Source organism: Montipora foliosa, chromosome 4 (assembly GCF_036669935.1).
Source record: "Montipora foliosa isolate CH-2021 chromosome 4, ASM3666993v2, whole genome shotgun sequence".
NCBI lineage: Eukaryota > Metazoa > Cnidaria > Anthozoa > Scleractinia > Acroporidae > Montipora > Montipora foliosa.
In genome coordinates, this window is record NC_090872.1 from 5567670 (window position 1) to 5582669 (window position 15000).

At 36.6% G+C, this 15000-nt stretch overlaps 1 protein-coding gene and 1 long non-coding RNA gene across 3 annotated transcripts in view; one reads left to right on the forward strand and one right to left on the reverse strand.

Annotated features, from left to right (window-relative positions):
• LOC137999615 (ATP-dependent DNA helicase DDX11-like) overlaps window positions 1–15000 on the forward strand; it is a 32220-nt gene that overhangs the window by 2905 nt on the left and 14315 nt on the right. Inside the window, exons 3-22 of the mRNA XM_068845436.1 lie at window positions 401–435; window positions 854–924; window positions 1049–1141; window positions 1683–1837; window positions 3521–3575; window positions 4035–4230; window positions 4949–5055; window positions 5843–5938; window positions 6994–7146; window positions 8165–8211; window positions 8393–8472; window positions 8584–8679; window positions 9471–9541; window positions 9672–9710; window positions 9861–9906; window positions 10545–10652; window positions 11503–11615; window positions 13521–13593; window positions 13716–13819; window positions 14600–14749. Of these exons, the coding sequence (XP_068701537.1) occupies window positions 401–435; window positions 854–924; window positions 1049–1141; window positions 1683–1837; window positions 3521–3575; window positions 4035–4230; window positions 4949–5055; window positions 5843–5938; window positions 6994–7146; window positions 8165–8211; window positions 8393–8472; window positions 8584–8679; window positions 9471–9541; window positions 9672–9710; window positions 9861–9906; window positions 10545–10652; window positions 11503–11615; window positions 13521–13593; window positions 13716–13819; window positions 14600–14749 (1888 nt within the window). The remainder of the gene's footprint in view (window positions 1–400; window positions 436–853; window positions 925–1048; window positions 1142–1682; window positions 1838–3520; window positions 3576–4034; window positions 4231–4948; window positions 5056–5842; window positions 5939–6993; window positions 7147–8164; window positions 8212–8392; window positions 8473–8583; window positions 8680–9470; window positions 9542–9671; window positions 9711–9860; window positions 9907–10544; window positions 10653–11502; window positions 11616–13520; window positions 13594–13715; window positions 13820–14599; window positions 14750–15000) is intronic.
• On the reverse strand, window positions 1845–13662 carry LOC137999618 (uncharacterized). 2 transcript variants are annotated; one of them, XR_011122983.1, is made up of 4 exons: window positions 13514–13662; window positions 7233–7304; window positions 4063–4172; window positions 1845–2357 (listed from the first exon to the last, which is right to left on the reverse strand). It is a non-coding gene; the product is annotated as an uncharacterized lncRNA (long non-coding RNA). The 2 variants fall into 2 exon arrangements; XR_011122984.1 differs by lacking the exon at window positions 7233–7304 and adding an exon at window positions 11689–11736.

A 15000-nucleotide genomic window follows, 5' to 3' on the forward strand; every position in this document is an offset into this window, starting at 1 on the left:
AACTCCCGTGCTGCGTATGCGTTGCATTCTCAAACTAGTTAGTCTTTGAGGTCATTTTCTCCTTGATTCAGCTTTCTCAAGATTTTAAAGTAAGTAATGGTGGACCATTAAATAGGAAAATTCCAGTTAAAATAAACAGGTGTCTTTTTTAAATCAAGTCGTAAAAGTTTGGTCATTTCAGGGTTTAGTGAACAGAGTTTTGAAATCCAAAAAAGAGAAGAATTAATGATTGTTTGGTCTGTAGCACTTTAAGTTTGTGATCTGTGATTTTCCATTTCATTTTTTTTTCAAGAGGTAAACCGTAAGAAGGTGACTTAATATATGACATGATGCATGGGTTCAAACTGTTCATGAGTGTGTGTTCAGGTAGTCAGGTTTTTTTTTCTGTTTGTTTCATCAGGAGCATTATTTTGGACGACACGAGAAATGATTCTTGTAAGTTGATAAAATGGCATTAAACTTGATGCACTTTAATTATCTTTTAAGTGATAGTTACCTCTGTCTGTCCAACATTGCTTATGTTCTGTAACTTCATATTTGATAATGTTGCAGAAAGTGTTTATGATAAGAGCAGCAGTGTCATATCACATTATTTGTAAACTCCATCAAAGCTAAGAATTTGTAGACTCACTGACGTGAATATTCAATGCACATTATCATATCCAAGCATTATATTTTATAGTACAGAGCTTCTATTTAGGAACTCAAAATAATGGAACAAAGAATGGAGAATGCTGTACCAGATTTTCAACCATTATAAACATCTCTACTATAGTGATTTGATACCTAGGGAATTTAAATTTAATTAAGGGCCCAAACATTTCTGCTTTGTTTTCTGAATCATTAAATCTAGCATCGACACCAGACTGGGTAATTGAATTTGCTGAGAAACAAGCTAAGCAACAAACAGAGGACAGAATAAAGGTAATCACTGATTATTTACAGTCATGTGAAACATGTATTTGCTGGAAAAACATGTTAAACAATTTTACTGCTATTGACAGTGGACAAATTTAATTTTTAGCATATTTATTATTTTTTTTTGCAGGAAGAAAAGGAGAGGCTTGAAAAGCAAAGAGCTCAAATAAACAAACTTAAGAGTGAAACCAGGCCAGCTTTTACCACAAAAGGGAAACGAAAGGTAGGCCATTAGCGGCGATCATGAATGGTTGTTTATAACTTGGCTTCTGATATGCAAACAATAAATGATATTTATCATACAGTTCACATGATGGTACACTGTACTTGTAAGCCTTATTGCAACCCAAACTTTTATATAAGAAACACACAGTTCATATTTTGAATTAACAAGATGTCTTTCAACTTTCAAATGGTGGTTTTACAGAGACAACAAAAATGTAGTACTAGATGATTTAAACTTTTGGTTTTAATTCCATTTTGTCACCGTCAGTAACAACACAAATAACTAAATTATTAATGAAGGGGTACTTTCTAAAGAGACTGTGGTGCTGCGTTGGTGGGGAAGTAGTATACAAAAATTTGGTTTTATCAACGGAGTTGATAATGTAAATTAGCCCTTCGTCAGAGCGAATCGCTGTGACGAAGGGCTAACGCTCGAAACGTCAGCTTTTAGAATCTCTGTATGGTGGCCAATTTACATTATCAACTCCGTTGATAAAACCAAATTTTTGTAAACTAAATTATTAGCTTTAATTTCTCAGCATAGTGATGGCAAGCTCAGTTGCTTTAACACTGATGAAGAGACAGAACACAAAATAGCTGATGAGATTGATGAGGTATTAGGCAAAACACCTGAAAGAGATACTGATGCCGATATTGTATTAACTGAGTATCTAAGCGATGGAGAAGATGCTAGGTAAGTTTACATGTTTGTTGTCATTTATTAACCAGGCAGTTTTTGGTAACTTATAAGTAGCCATGTATTGCTGTGTTGTTAATAAAATATATTTTTTAGGTTGCTGTTTAGTGACCTAGTGGTTCTCTAAGAATACATGTACATGTAGATTATCATTAGATAGTGGTTTCGTGCACTGTCATGATAACAATTTTTAGACTAAAAGTGCTTCAAAATCTCTTGAAAGCTCAAAGACAGAGCAGTATTAAGAGATGCAGCAAACTAATTATTGGCAGGCTGTGGGTGTGAATCCCATTCAAAGCAAGATTTTTTTAGGCTTTCTGGCAGCACAAGAGTTACTTCCTTTCCTGCAATGATGTTCGGCGTACAGAAGGGGTTTCATATCTAGTATGCAAGATGCAAATTTGGTGGAAGTGGAATACTCTTTAGTTACCACTGTTGCAACTCCGCAAGTTATGAGCTCAGAGTTCCTCTGCTCCCCTCTTCCCTAGCATTATGTAGCCAGTATACAGTTAGGCATCTGGATTGAGAAAGACAGAGGAGAGAATTAAGTTTTGCCTTTATTAATCCATTGATCCCTGCTGAGATTGACATTTTTTAAAAGTGACTAGATTTTGCTCTGTTGAACGCCAGACGAATTTACTTGTCAATAGGGGGTTTCCTGGGGTGTTTGAGGTGTGAATGGATTAAGGGGAAAAAAAAACGTTTGAGCCACATTTACACATAGTTTAAATAACCAATTAGAGCTGAAGTTCAATAAGCTGACCACCACTCTATTCTCCATGAACCATGTTCCATTCACTGTGAGAGTGCTGATACTCTGAGGTGATTCTTTTAAGGAGACTGAGTCAGATTGTATTCTCTCTTGTTCATCCGCAATCAAGTTTATGATAATTGTTTTATACTAGACAAGAGGCCTGCAACAAGATCATCAAAGAGTCTTGGGTTATGGACAGTTGTCTGAATTTCCAGCGTTGTTTAATATAAAGCCACTGACTCCTGGGAGTGTGACTTCCCAGATTTTACTCTGTTTAATGTGAGACGATTTTACTTGGGGTATCCTAGGGCACCTGAGCGGTCAGTGGGTTAATACTGAAGGTTATTATATGGTGCTTATAGATTATATCAAGTGAAGCTGTGATCTTTGCAGTTATGAACGCAATTTTTGCAATTGCGTAAAGAAGCCTTCAACTGGTTTAAACCCCGTTGAAAGGAACTTTATTTAAGTGTCTAGTTGTTCTAGTGCTGAAGCACTAATTGGGGACACTGTAAATTGAAATTACTGGTAACAATTAACACAAATCAAGTCAAATGTTGCTTTTTGATGAGAGGGGAAACCGGAGTACCCGGAGAAAACCTCTCGGTGCAGAGTAGAGAACCAACAAACTCAACCCACATATGACGCCGAGTCCCACATCAGTGGGAGGCGAGTGCTGTCACCACTGCGCCATCCCTGCAGCCTGAATTTTTCAGGCTTCTTTACGCAATTGCAAAAATTGCGTTCATAACTGCAAAGATTACAGCTTCACTTGATTTAATATCCGCAGTTCATATATCATTTCATTATAGATTATACATGCATCAAATTTAGATGTTAAGATGTGTTTATCACAGTGACTGTATGTAACACTCAAGGACATAATTTCAGCTGATTGGAATTTGTTTATAATTTATCTTAATTAGCTTGGATCAAGAGGATGATGATGGTGATAAAGATGAGGAGCCTCATTGCCTCAAGGTATGCTTCACATTATTTTAATTCACTATTAGAAGTTAAATGTAGACTGCTTCATCCACAATTCCTGCAACCCTGTGAGAGGCCACTATGCACCTATAGCATCGTCACACTGAATCAATGAAAGGAGCACTTGCCAAAATTTGAACTGATGGATAGTGACTTATCCACCAGGCCCCAGTTCTTCAAAAGGTGGATAACGCTATCCACGGGATAAATCACTATCCATTGGGTAGTGCAATTGGTTTCGCTTTGACTTTAAGTTATCTACTGGATAGCGATTTATCTGGCGGATAGCACTGTCCATGGTTTGAACAACTGGGATCAGATTAAAAGTTATCTGGCCATTGAACAACTAATGGGGCCAAGATTTTTTGTGGGTGAAAAGTGCTGATTTTGCTTGCAGATTTTCGTGTAGCATCCAAGACAAGAGATCCAAGAGATTACTGTTTTACTCCACAGATTTTCTATTGCAGCCGAACACACTCACAGTTGGCCCAGTTTGTGCGAGAAGTGCAAAAGAGTCCATTTAATGACAGCACAAGAGTGGTGTCATTAGGATCAAGACAGAATCTCTGCATCAATGATGATGTAAAGCGCCTGAAAAACATTAACAAAATCAATGACAGGTGTCTAGAACTTCAGAAGAAAGACAAAGGTGGGGGTATTACTGTAACGATAACCCAGTTGTTCATTTATGTAATGGGTGTGATTTGAAAATGATTTGTGTCTATACAAAGCTATTGAGATTAGTTTAAAAAACTGTGCTACTGGATCTATGGATGTGTGATTAACAAACAAGAACATTGTGGCTATGAGTCAGAGTGATAGACTTATAGATTTACTCGTAGACTAGCGATTTCACACACCAATTGGGGCACCTTGTGTGAATGGGTTAATAAAAATATTAATTAAAACTGAATCTGAGGCTACAGAAAGTTTGAAAAGCTGACATTTCAACGTCTTATCGCTTTATCATTAGGGAATTGAGGGTATATGGATTGCAAGCTAAGGGGCTTTTATATCACATAGTGGAACCACACTTTTGGTGGGAGCATAGAAATAGATACAGAAAAAAACGTTATTGTTTGAAAGATTTATTCAGCTGTCTGTGTCATATTATATAACATAAGGCCACAGACATTCATTTTCTGGCACAAGTGGTTCAGGTTAACATGCCTGGTTTGAATTTGACAAAGAAAAGTCTTTAAGTTAGAGTATTGGTCCCAATACTCTATGCGATAACACAAACATGACTGTATGGAAATGTTTTATACTTTTACCACTTAGTGCCACTCAATTATTGTTTAGATCTATATTGTGTAACAGCGATAGTATTAAGTAAACATTAAAATTAATGATGCCGTTTCAAACAGAAAAGAGAACGTCTGATGGAGAAAAGGCTCCTAAAAGGAAAAGACTCCTGAGAGGATGTCCTTATTATTCCTATCAACAATTGCAGAAATTTCGAGATCATGTTTTGGTAAGTCACATAAAATTATATATATTTTTTGAAAGGTTTTGAATAATTAAGTTGTGGTTATGTATGCATGTTGCAAGTTCCAGAGAAGGTGTCAGTGTGCTATTAAAAACACCCCCAAAACAATATTAATAATAATATTAATTAATGCTAGGCAATACCTAAAGCACAGTCATACTTTCTACCCACTATTTATGTGATTTGTGGATGCATTGTACCCTTTATTTACTTGGTTTTAGTCCTTTGTCAAAACTATCTACCAGTAGATTAATATGTTTACTTAATAATTATTATTTTGATTTCTCTCATTGTTTGATGATGGAAGTATCTGAACTACATGTAGTGAAATCTGTTTCAACCAACTAAAATTAGTCAAAACTATTGAACTGAGACTTGCTTTTTCTGATATACATGTACATGATTGTGCATGTATGTTCAACTTGTAGGTAAAAATGATAAAGAAAATTCGTAATGCTACGAGACAAAGGAAATAGAAACTCAAACTAGGTTAAAATCATTTTGACCTAAAGTTCATATTGACCTACAACATACCGGTATATATTTTCCTGTACTGATTAGATATATGTAAAGCGCTGATTTCTGACGAGCCCTGTTTGGACTTGGAGCCTGTGCCTTGCAGGGCTCAGGCATGCTTTACACTAAAATTAATTTTCTTCAGACAGTTCATTCCCAAAATATTTGTGTATGATTTGTATTCCATTTGCCAAGGGGGGAGCAATATTTTTTACTGTGCAAAATTGACCAAAGGACATCCATGGATTCTTTTCAGGTGGACATAAAAGATATTGAACAGCTTGTTTTGGTTGGAGAAGAACTTCAGGCATGTCCTTACTATGGCACAAGGTTGGCCATACCTGCAGCGCAAGTGAGTGCTGTGCTATACCTTTTGCAAAGTTAAACGCTGAGTGCTTTTAGTGGCTAGCACTTGGACGTGTCAAACGAATGTTTCATTACATTCCTTTAAAAAAAATAATTTCAGAATTTAAGTATTTAATTTGAAAAGACAACTACCAATAACAGCGGACAAAGATTGCAACTCTATGTATGCAAAAGAGCAGCCAAAGTACAATTAAAAGAGGCCAGAATACTATTTTTCTTAGTTTGCTAAAGTTGTGTCACAGATAATTCTTGTGTACATTTTGCAATAGAGTTTGTTTCAGGAGTTTGCACCCTGATCTAATTAAAAAGGACTGTTACATAATTTAATGATAGTTGTTGCTATTAGTGGCTGTGAGAATTACATTTAGTTCCATGCATTACTAAACCATGAGACAGCGAAACAGTGAAACGAAACACTAAACACCATGTATGACCCCACAATACAAATTAATGTACATTGAATACTAACCGACAAAGGTTGGATTTGAGATTAAAAATCGTTGTAGGTCTAATTTGGCCTAAAATGTTATTGCTCCTAATTCATTGAGATTAGGATTAGGATTCAGATTGAGATTAGGAGCAATAACTTTTGTGGCCTAAAACGATGTTTAATCTCAAATCCAACCTTTGTCGGTTAGTATTCAATTCATGGTGGAGTCATACATGGTGTTTTGGTGCTTCGTTTCGCTGTTTCGGTGTTTAGTAATTGATGTCCAATCCATGTAAATAGCGACTTGTGCTGGTATGTGTCACGCTCAGGTGTTATTGATGACAAGGATAACATGTGACGTTCATAACTATCAAGAGATGAACCTAATGAGGAGTTTTTTGTATGCAACTCTCTTGAAGTAAGGTGGCAGCTTTTAATAATATCATGGCAGCTGTACTGCATTACTAAACCATGTATATGCTTCCAGTCCGCTGGAGGTAAATTGATCATTGTAAAGCGCCTTTGAGACTAGTGATAAGGGCGCTATATAAATGCACCACTTTACCTTTTTTACTATAATAATTTTGTGTGCAATTTTGGTCTCTTCGCAGCTGGTGGTTTTACCATACAATATTCTTCTTCACAAGTCCACAAGAGAGGCTTGTGGAATTAAACTTAATGGCAATGTGGTTATTATAGATGAAGCACACAATTTAATTGACACAATCAGCAGTGTCTACAGTGTGGAAATCACTGCTTACCAGGTATGCAGATAATTATTAGAAAGCCTTTTTATGGTGGCTAATGAAAGGTTCTTTGAGTGGGCATTTGAAAGTCCCATACACCTTACCCAAGCTGCTCACCCCAGTTGATGAAGGGACACTGAAAAACGCGGACTGCAGACTGTGCATCTGGGGACCATCTGTAAAATGAAAATTAGGTTGGCCTGAATATCAATCTGGTTAGCCTAATTAGGCCTAAATAACATAGGTTAGCCTGTTTACGGTTTGCTCTCAATAATAGTGAGGGTAACACCATATTAATTATCCCTGGTCTGCATGGTCTGCACAGTCTGCAGTCTGCGTTTTGGCGTGACCGGTTGGTGAGTCAAAATCATGTCAACTTAAAAACAAAAAACAAAAGGAACAAGTGTGTGAAATATTTGTCACAGAAGTTTGCTTGGTGACCGTTGGTGGAGTTCTTTTGAAAGTAAGTAGACTGTGTCAATCCTTATTTTACATTCGGAAAAAAACTAGTCTAGAGAAAAACTGTTGTGTGTGTTTTTTCAAACAGTCCTCAGCTGTTTAACATAAATTTTTTATTGTAATTTCTACTGGGTCCAGTGAATTTTGCCTTACTTTGCAAAGTCAGTGGTGAATACTTTCACACTGTGTAAAATAGCTCACCAACTTAGGGGTGTGTTCTGGAATGTCATTAGGGAGTTGAAGCACAAAACGTTTTTGAGCCGCAGATGGAAACCGGAAATGAACATTTTGCATACCAGGGCAGTAGTGTACCCAGATTTGTAACCGAATCATCTCTAATGGAGGATAGCAATGTAAAAGTCAGGTAAAGTGGAGAACAGCCACTTCCGGTTGCTGTCTGCAGCTCAAAAACATCACATGCTTAAACTCCCTATTAGCTACCATAGAAACACTACTTATAATAAATGTTCTGATATGTTATATAACCTGTATTAGTCCTTGTGGGTATATCCTTTCTCAATAATAATATTACAGATTGAAATAATATTATAATGAGTCTAAATCTATTCTGTTACAGATTTCATGTGCCCATGCTCAACTAACACAATATCAGGATCGCTACAGGTAATATCTTGAGAGCTTGTTCTGGTATCCTTTCTCGTGTCAGTGTACATGTACTACCGACAGTCATGTGAAGTTTCTGTTTGTATGGTCACATAACATCTAGTATTGGGCAAAGTAAGAAGAGGTGTTTCTTTTACCTATAATTTAAAATGTTTTTTCCCATAATATTTGAAATGTATAGGCCAAGGTTAAAAGCAAAGAATTTACTCTACATTCAGCAACTCCTCTACATTCTTACATGCTTTTTAAACTGTTTGGGTGGTAAGTTGATCTTCTGCTTGCTTTGAACAAATTCATTAATTCAAATTTGTCCTGGTAAAATCAGAGATTCTTTCTCTCATTTGGTGTGTTCTTAAATTCTTCGCATACCAGGAACAGGAAAGGAAAAACTTATTAATTCTGCCATGTCATCATCTGCTACTGCTGAAAATGGTGCACTCACTGGACCAAAAGAAGGAAGCATACAAGGTTATTTCAGAAATCAAAGAATGTCATTATTCAGGAGTGCTTTGCAAAATCGGACCTATGAGCCAAAAATCTCATTCTTTCTTGCCATGAAAACACAGACCACCACCTTCCCTGAGTATCTCTAAGGGGGTATTTACATGAGACGGGGATGAATTCAGACTGGCATGTGTTCGTACCAGCCTCCATACATTTCTTTTTATGTGTTTACATGAGACAGGCCTGACAATGAACTAAGACCGGTCTGACTTTGTCTCGGTTGCTGGACAGAGACGAGAAATTATCATACCGGCCTGAGTTTATACCGTTCTCATGTAAATGACAACAAATCTCGGACAGGATCCAGAAATTTCAAACCTAAGAATAACTTAATTGCAATAATAATGCAAAAATTATTACAATAATTATTATTGTTAGTATTAGTAGAGTAAATTTATTTGATCTAAAATCAAAGTTGTATAGACATTGTTTGCTTTTTACAATTCAGTGATTAACAATATTAATCAATAAACTACAAAAGAAATGAAGTTAGTATCGAACATGATAGTTAAACGATGATACAAATAAATGCACATGGTCCGTGAAAAAAACCTAACCACAATTGCGCTGAAGCTCTGTCAAAGCAACAAGCTAAAACTAAGTAAACTTAATAATCTAATGATAACTTTTAGTTCATTTACTTCTATGGGGTGTTTTCTTAGATGTTCTTCCTTTCAAACCCGGGCAGCAGCTAAGCTATATATTATCTGACCTGACTTGCACTTTTTCAGTAGATCTCTGCTTTATCTATACAGGGGACGTAAAGCTAAAAACGATCAATGACTTCTTATTTTCTGCGAAAATGGACAATGTCAATCTTTTTAAGGTGAGATGAATAATAAAGAATAATAGAAATTTAAAATTTACAATGTAAATAAAGTTGTTTCCACAGGTTATGAATAATTATGTTTCTTTAACTTGGACAATAATTTTCTTTTTTTTTCTCATTCATCCAGATAAAAAAGTACTGCGAGAAGAGCATGATTTCTAAAAAGGTACATTATTTCAAGGTGAATTTATTCTGTTTGTGAAGGTTAAGAACCTGGTTGAGAGAGGATTCAGGTCAACCTCAGGCCACCCCTTTCAATCCAAATGTTATTAATTTTGTTGGTTTCTTATAAAAAAATTGTCTTATCTTTTTAAAGCTAAATGGATTTATCGACAAGTATCAATCAGCACAGATTAATTCAGGTTAGTGTCATTGCCCCACATTTTATACCTGTCCAGGATTGCAGTGATTGCATGTTATATAGAGACATGCCAACTTTCACAAGTTATGCAAGGTGTCCTAACCCTTTATAATCACTTGTGTCTTGAAATATATTAGCAATAAATGTTACAAAGTATTCTCCTAATTCTCACTCCATAACTATAAAGTAATCATAAGCACACATGAGCCCATCGATTTGACCTAATCCCAGCTGAGTGGTCTCGTAGCTCAGTTGTTAGAGCACTGCACCTGCATTGTAGAGTTCATGGGTTCAAATCCTGTTGAAGCTATTTTTTAGGTGTCTATAATCAGAGACAATTGCTTATATTGTCCTGAGATAAGTGCAAGGATTAATTCTCTCTTTCATCTTTAATCATAAACAGTAACATTATAAAACCCTTCCTTAAAAGTAACCCAATGACATAAACTCGATTATTGTGATTACCTAGTTGAGGCTTATAGACAAAATTGAGCCATGAATTTTGCCAATGAGCGTTTACGATTACATTAGACAAAATTGAGCATTGAATGATTTGGACAGGGTGTGTTGGGGTTAAAAACATTGATAATATTCTAATGAGCCTTCAAACTATTTTGTTTCTCAACATGGGGTTCTCAGTGGAAGAGGCAAACCAGAGTAGCAGTTCACCTCTGCAAATTATTGAGAGTTTTTTGGATGCACTCACTAATGCTGACAAAGATGGAAGGGTCGTAGTAAACAAACAAGGTGAAGGACGTTTTGTACATTACTTGAATTACATTATGCGTGGCTTGCATTAGAGTTGACAATACTTCACTTACATCACAACCCCTCGTTATAATCAACAGAATGTTGCATTTCTGATTGGTCAATGATGAATACATAAATCAAATAGGTTATAGAGTGCAATATGGAAGTTGCTATGGAAACACAGTGATGGAGTAATTTTGTTGAGTATAATAATATTATAATAAACAAACATATGAACTTGATCATGCATTTCCTGATTTACGTTCATTCATGATGTTGTGAAAGTTCTCAAATGGTATATGAGCTGTAGGCATGTGCAATTTGAGAACTTCCAAAATATCAATCGTTTCCATAAATCACGAAATGCACTCATGTCGAACATCCAATTTTCTATACACATTACCTGGAAAAGACATACCTACAAAGAAGTTGTATTAAAATTACAAATTTACACAAGAGTGGAAATTAACCAAATTATTGGTAAAAAAAATTGGTATTGGTTGTTACTTGGCTTTAATTAAACTCAGAGGTGCATCTTGAGAATTGTTTATGAAAGTTCAGTGTGCATCTAAGCAGACACATTTCTGGACATCGTTACACAATGTAAATGACTTCTTAAGGAGTAATGGTACAAGAAATAGAATTCAACGCATCTGTTTGGCTACAAACAGAAAGAAACCTGCAACAATTAAAATTTTGAAAAATGATAATAAATTTTTAAGGATAAAATAAAGTTCTGTTTATTAAAAAACTGCTGTGTCGTGAAATTCAGTATGCTGCTCTTCACTCCTCATTTATGCTCTCACTCAACTTTCTTAAAAAACTGTGATTTTTTTTAACTCTACAGGCCGACTTAGTACTTCGAGTCTTAAGTTTCTTCTCTTAAATCCAGCTGTTCATTTTACCAACATTGTGAAAGAAGCCAGAGCAGTTGTTGTTGCTGGAGGAACAATGCAACCTGTGAGGATGAGATCTAGTTATTATTCATGTTTTAGCTAATGTATTCAACTGCAGTTAGTTGGGGTATCTTTACCTTATTAGCACATGCAACCATTTCATGCATTCCATGCAGCCATGAAATCTGCAGTGAATAATAAAAGTGTGTATCATTGACCCATTGATTCACTCCTAAACCGTCCTAAACCAGCCATACGATTTTACTTGTCAATGGGGAACCCCCAGGAGTCAATAGGTTAATCACTCATTGAAAAACTGTCCCGTGAACCCATTCACTCCTAAACCGGCCTAAACCGGCCTAAACCAGTGATACTTAGTAAATTGGCTAACGCCAGACGATTTTACTCGTCCATGAGGAACCCCCAGGATTCAATGGATTAATTAATGTTGATCTCTGAAAATTTATAGTGATGTAATAGGGAATCTTAAATATGAAGACTGTTATACAAAAAATTCTACATTTTAGACAGAATGTACATGTAGGCCAGTAATTACCACCATTTCTACTCAAGAGTTTGTCAACTGGGTTAGTCGAACTTGATGGCTAGTCCTGGGTGGGGGGGGGGGGGGGGCCCTTTAGGAATTTCTGGGTGGGGATGTGCCGCTGGGACCCTGGAACCCTTTGCCTACATGTATACCTGAGCTAGTTCATCTGAATTTTGCTATCCTATACTAGAGTAAACTCCCACGGATTTCCATCTAAATTCCGATTCTTGACAGTTAATAATATCCAGAAGTGTTTCATGATAGCCATTTAATGATGCTGTTGAGGCTGACTTACATAAACTTAAACTTTGCCAATTTGGTTTTTTTATATTCTTGAGTGGGAGTTTCTGGTTTCCGTAGTCTTGATAAAATCTTCAACCGACTGGTCAGTTTCGTGAAAAAGGAAACCCTATTCTTGACCAAAAGGCTACAATTTATATACTCTATCCTAGAGTAAACTGCTTGAAAACCATACCCTTCACAGCGGCACATACCTATATAGTTCAGATATGGCAGTCCCCCCCCCCCCCCCAGGTGGCTAGTATTTGCTCATTACTGAAAGTATTGTTTCTCAAGTTCCTTAACCCAATCATCCCTGAAACAGCCCCCATTGACGAGTAAAATCGTTTGATGTGAAACACGGTAAAATCTATAAGTCTACACTCTCAGGACTGAACAGGTTAAAGGAGACATAATTAATTTTTGGAGTGCCAAACCTAAATGTTGTTAACCCATTCATCCTTGAAGCAGCGCCCATTGATGAGTAAGATCGTCTGGTGTTAGACGGAGTAAAATCTATAAGACTCTATAGGTCTGAAAGGGTTGAATTTCCATTAAATTTCTATCATATGATGCCCTCTATAAGCAGATTTGTTCTCTTATTAATATAAAGTGTCCCATATGACTGAAGCTGGGAGGTTCATTCTCTTATTCTCTTATTCTCTTATTCTCTTATTCATTCTCTTATTATTCTGCCATATCTCAAAGCTATTTACTCCAGCCAAAGCTTGCCTTAAGTTTAAGAGTATATACATTACATAAATTTATTGTGGATAATGTAAGATTGTGGGTAATGTACAAAAGTAATAAAATACCAAAAAAAAAAAAGCATTTCCACAAGCCAGGCAGCAAATTTTAAACTGAAAAGGTCATTTACATCATTAACGTCATCATCCTCCATCATCCTCATATGATGATATCATAATAATTACGATGATAATGACGATGACACAACCAGGTCTCCCGACCTGTTTAATAATGCACACAGGCTTCTTTGCTGACATGGAGCTGAAAATACATGGCTTATTCAAGACATTTCATTTATTTTCGTGAATGTATGATCAGTGAAACCACCAATGCGATGGAGAAAGCTGATCAACTAGTCATCTCCTAATCAAGTATGATTACATCTTTACCTTTCAGATGTCAGATTTCAAGGATCAGTTATTCACTTGTGCTGGTCTTCCTAATGAAAACATCGCAGAGTTCTCCTGCGGTAAAGACTTTTTTTATCTGTTGTCGATCTCCCTCGTTTTCCTTGTGCGCATTTTTTGTGATACTGAGGCCAAATGACCTTGCCAGCGGCCCTCCATCTGAGCTTTTTACTTTATTTTACAGGTCATGTTATCCCAGCTGAACATTTATTGGCAGTGGCACTGGATAGAGGACCTTCCGGCAAAGAACTTGACTTTACCTTCCAATCTAGAGACTGCAGTGAATTGGTAAAAGTTGCTGAGAGAACGGAAAATAACGCCGAAAAAAAGGATCGTTTTCAAACAAATATTGCAGTTTCGGGTCCTTTCATGTTAAATCGAAATTCAGATTGTGCTTCTTGCCAGTTTTTTTGAAGAAAGTAGCCAGCGGAAAGTCATTTCTTCTCACTCTGTCCGCCATTTTGTTTCAAAGTCAACCGGAAGGATTGTTGATGGTTTTTCTTCCGGTTCATCATGTGACTGAAAGAAATCAGTAATATAATTTTACCGAGGACATACCAGCCGGGCGTTGTGGCGCACGCCTGTAATCTAGCTACTTGGAGGCTGGGGTGTTTGAATGGCTTGAGATCGGGATTCCTGGGGGCGGTTGTCCTATGTAGATCGGGTGTCCACGCTAAGTTCGGCGTCAATATGGGGAACATGGAGGAATCTGCGCTCTCCAGGTTGGTTAAAGAGGAGCGAATCGGCCCAGGGTGGAAACACAGCAGGCAAAAGCTCCCGCGTCAAACAGTAGTGGGATCGCACCTGTGAATAGGCGAGCGTTCACAGCCCGATCAAGATAGTCAAACATCACTCTGTTTTTTTTTTTTTCCTCTCTTATTTCTTTATTTTTTAATAATTATGGGAGCGGAGCCACTAAATATGGTGTTTTTACTCTTCTTGCGAAAACAAAATTGATGAGCATTTTCTATTTTAAAATGTTGGCTGGTGGGCCGGCTGGCTGATTAACGAATTTTTTCCCCAACGGATGTAACTTTGGTTTATAGGTTTTATCTTTTTTTTTTGTAGAAGGACGAATTAGGCCGACTTCTCATCAACATTTTTGCAGTGGTGTCTGGTGGAGTGGTGTGCTTTTTCTCTTCGTATGATTATGAAGATAAAGTGTACTTACACTGGCAAAAAACAGGCCTACTTGAGAAAATGAATGCACGAAAGAAGGTAGGCAATAATTATGACAGTTTTTCATACCGTGCATTATACAACGCTTTTGTGAAAGTAATAAAAACGAAGCACAAGTTTTTAAACATTACTGCATGCAAAGGGTAAGAAGTAGAAGAAAAGAAAGATAACAATTGAGGAGTGAAATTGGGTTGAATGATATCTTTCCTTTAACATGTAACGTAGGGAAAGTTTCTTTTACTCGTGTATCCTTACATTCTAATCTAAGTCTTGCAGAGAGGTAGACACCA